The sequence below is a fragment of the Aethalodelphis obliquidens genome, unplaced genomic scaffold (assembly GCF_003676395.1).
Source record: "Aethalodelphis obliquidens isolate GAN/ISIS:26980383/991018 unplaced genomic scaffold, ASM367639v1 scaffold4534, whole genome shotgun sequence".
Taxonomy (NCBI): Eukaryota; Metazoa; Chordata; class Mammalia; order Artiodactyla; family Delphinidae; genus Aethalodelphis; species Aethalodelphis obliquidens.
The window spans coordinates 1-908 of record NW_020842436.1 but is presented as its reverse complement, the minus strand read 5'-3'; the positions used below and the strand labels follow the sequence as shown (position 1 = coordinate 908).

Here is a 908-nt window from a genome sequence, read left to right as displayed (position 1 = left end):
TATATACATCCATTGGATTAAAGTCTATTCCCCAAACCTGCCGTTAATCCTTGAGCACAGCTGACTTCCTGACTAGCCCTTCAGCATCATTTCATTCCTGGACACAGAGTCCCCCAGGCATAGGGAGGGGACCTCAGGTGGGGGCTGAGTTCTCTGAGGGCACAGTCAGCATCCTCCTCAGGTGGAGTCCCAGAGACTGGGACCTCCCTTCACTACTTTCTGCTTTTTATAAAAAGGTCCCTCCCTTATGCAAATATCCCCTTAGACCACAGGTAAAAACAAAGTACCTGTTCACTTAAATTCGGGTTTCTCCTCATGCTTGAAGAGAATTTCTGGGCTTCAGGAATCTCATCTGCAAGAAGATGAATCCACTGTGGTTCTTCCTCTTCCTGGTGTCAGCTCCCAGAGGTGAGTGTCTCAGGGATTCAGACGTGAACGCATGGGGAAGCTGCATCTGAGCCCATGAGTCACCGTTGTTCTCTCTGTCCACAGGTGTCCTGTCGCAGGTGCAGCTGCAGGAGTCGGGACCCAGCCTGGTGAAGCCCTCACAGACCCTCTCCCTCACCTGCACTGTCTCTGGATTCTCACTAACCAGCGATAGTGTATCCTGGGTCCGACAGCCTCCAGGAAAGGGGCTGGAGTGGGTTGGTATCATGTGGTATGATGGAGACACAAATTATAACCCAACTATTAAGTCCCGGCTCAGCATCACCAGGGACACCTCCAAGAGCCAAGTCTACTTATCGTTGAGCAGCCTGACAACTGAGGAAACAGCCGTGTATTACTGTGCGAAAGACACAGTGAGGGGAAGTCTGTGTGAGCCCAGACACAAACCTCCCTGCACGGAGGTTCGTTACCACGAGGGGTCGCACAGGACCCAACAAGTACAGGGCTGCGACCTGCAGCAG

General features: G+C 52.3%; 1 gene segment (V, D, J or C); it reads left to right on the top strand.

The window, feature by feature from the left end:
- Nucleotides 1-289: 289 nt before the first annotated feature.
- LOC113617258 (immunoglobulin heavy variable 4-59-like) lies at nt 290-905 on the top strand (the record flags this gene model as incomplete). The annotated part of the segment is given in 2 exon segments: nt 290-408; nt 493-905. Coding segments are annotated over 2 exon segments (459 nt in total), but the record flags the coding sequence as incomplete, so codon positions are not given.
- Nucleotides 906-908: the final 3 nt, after the last annotated feature.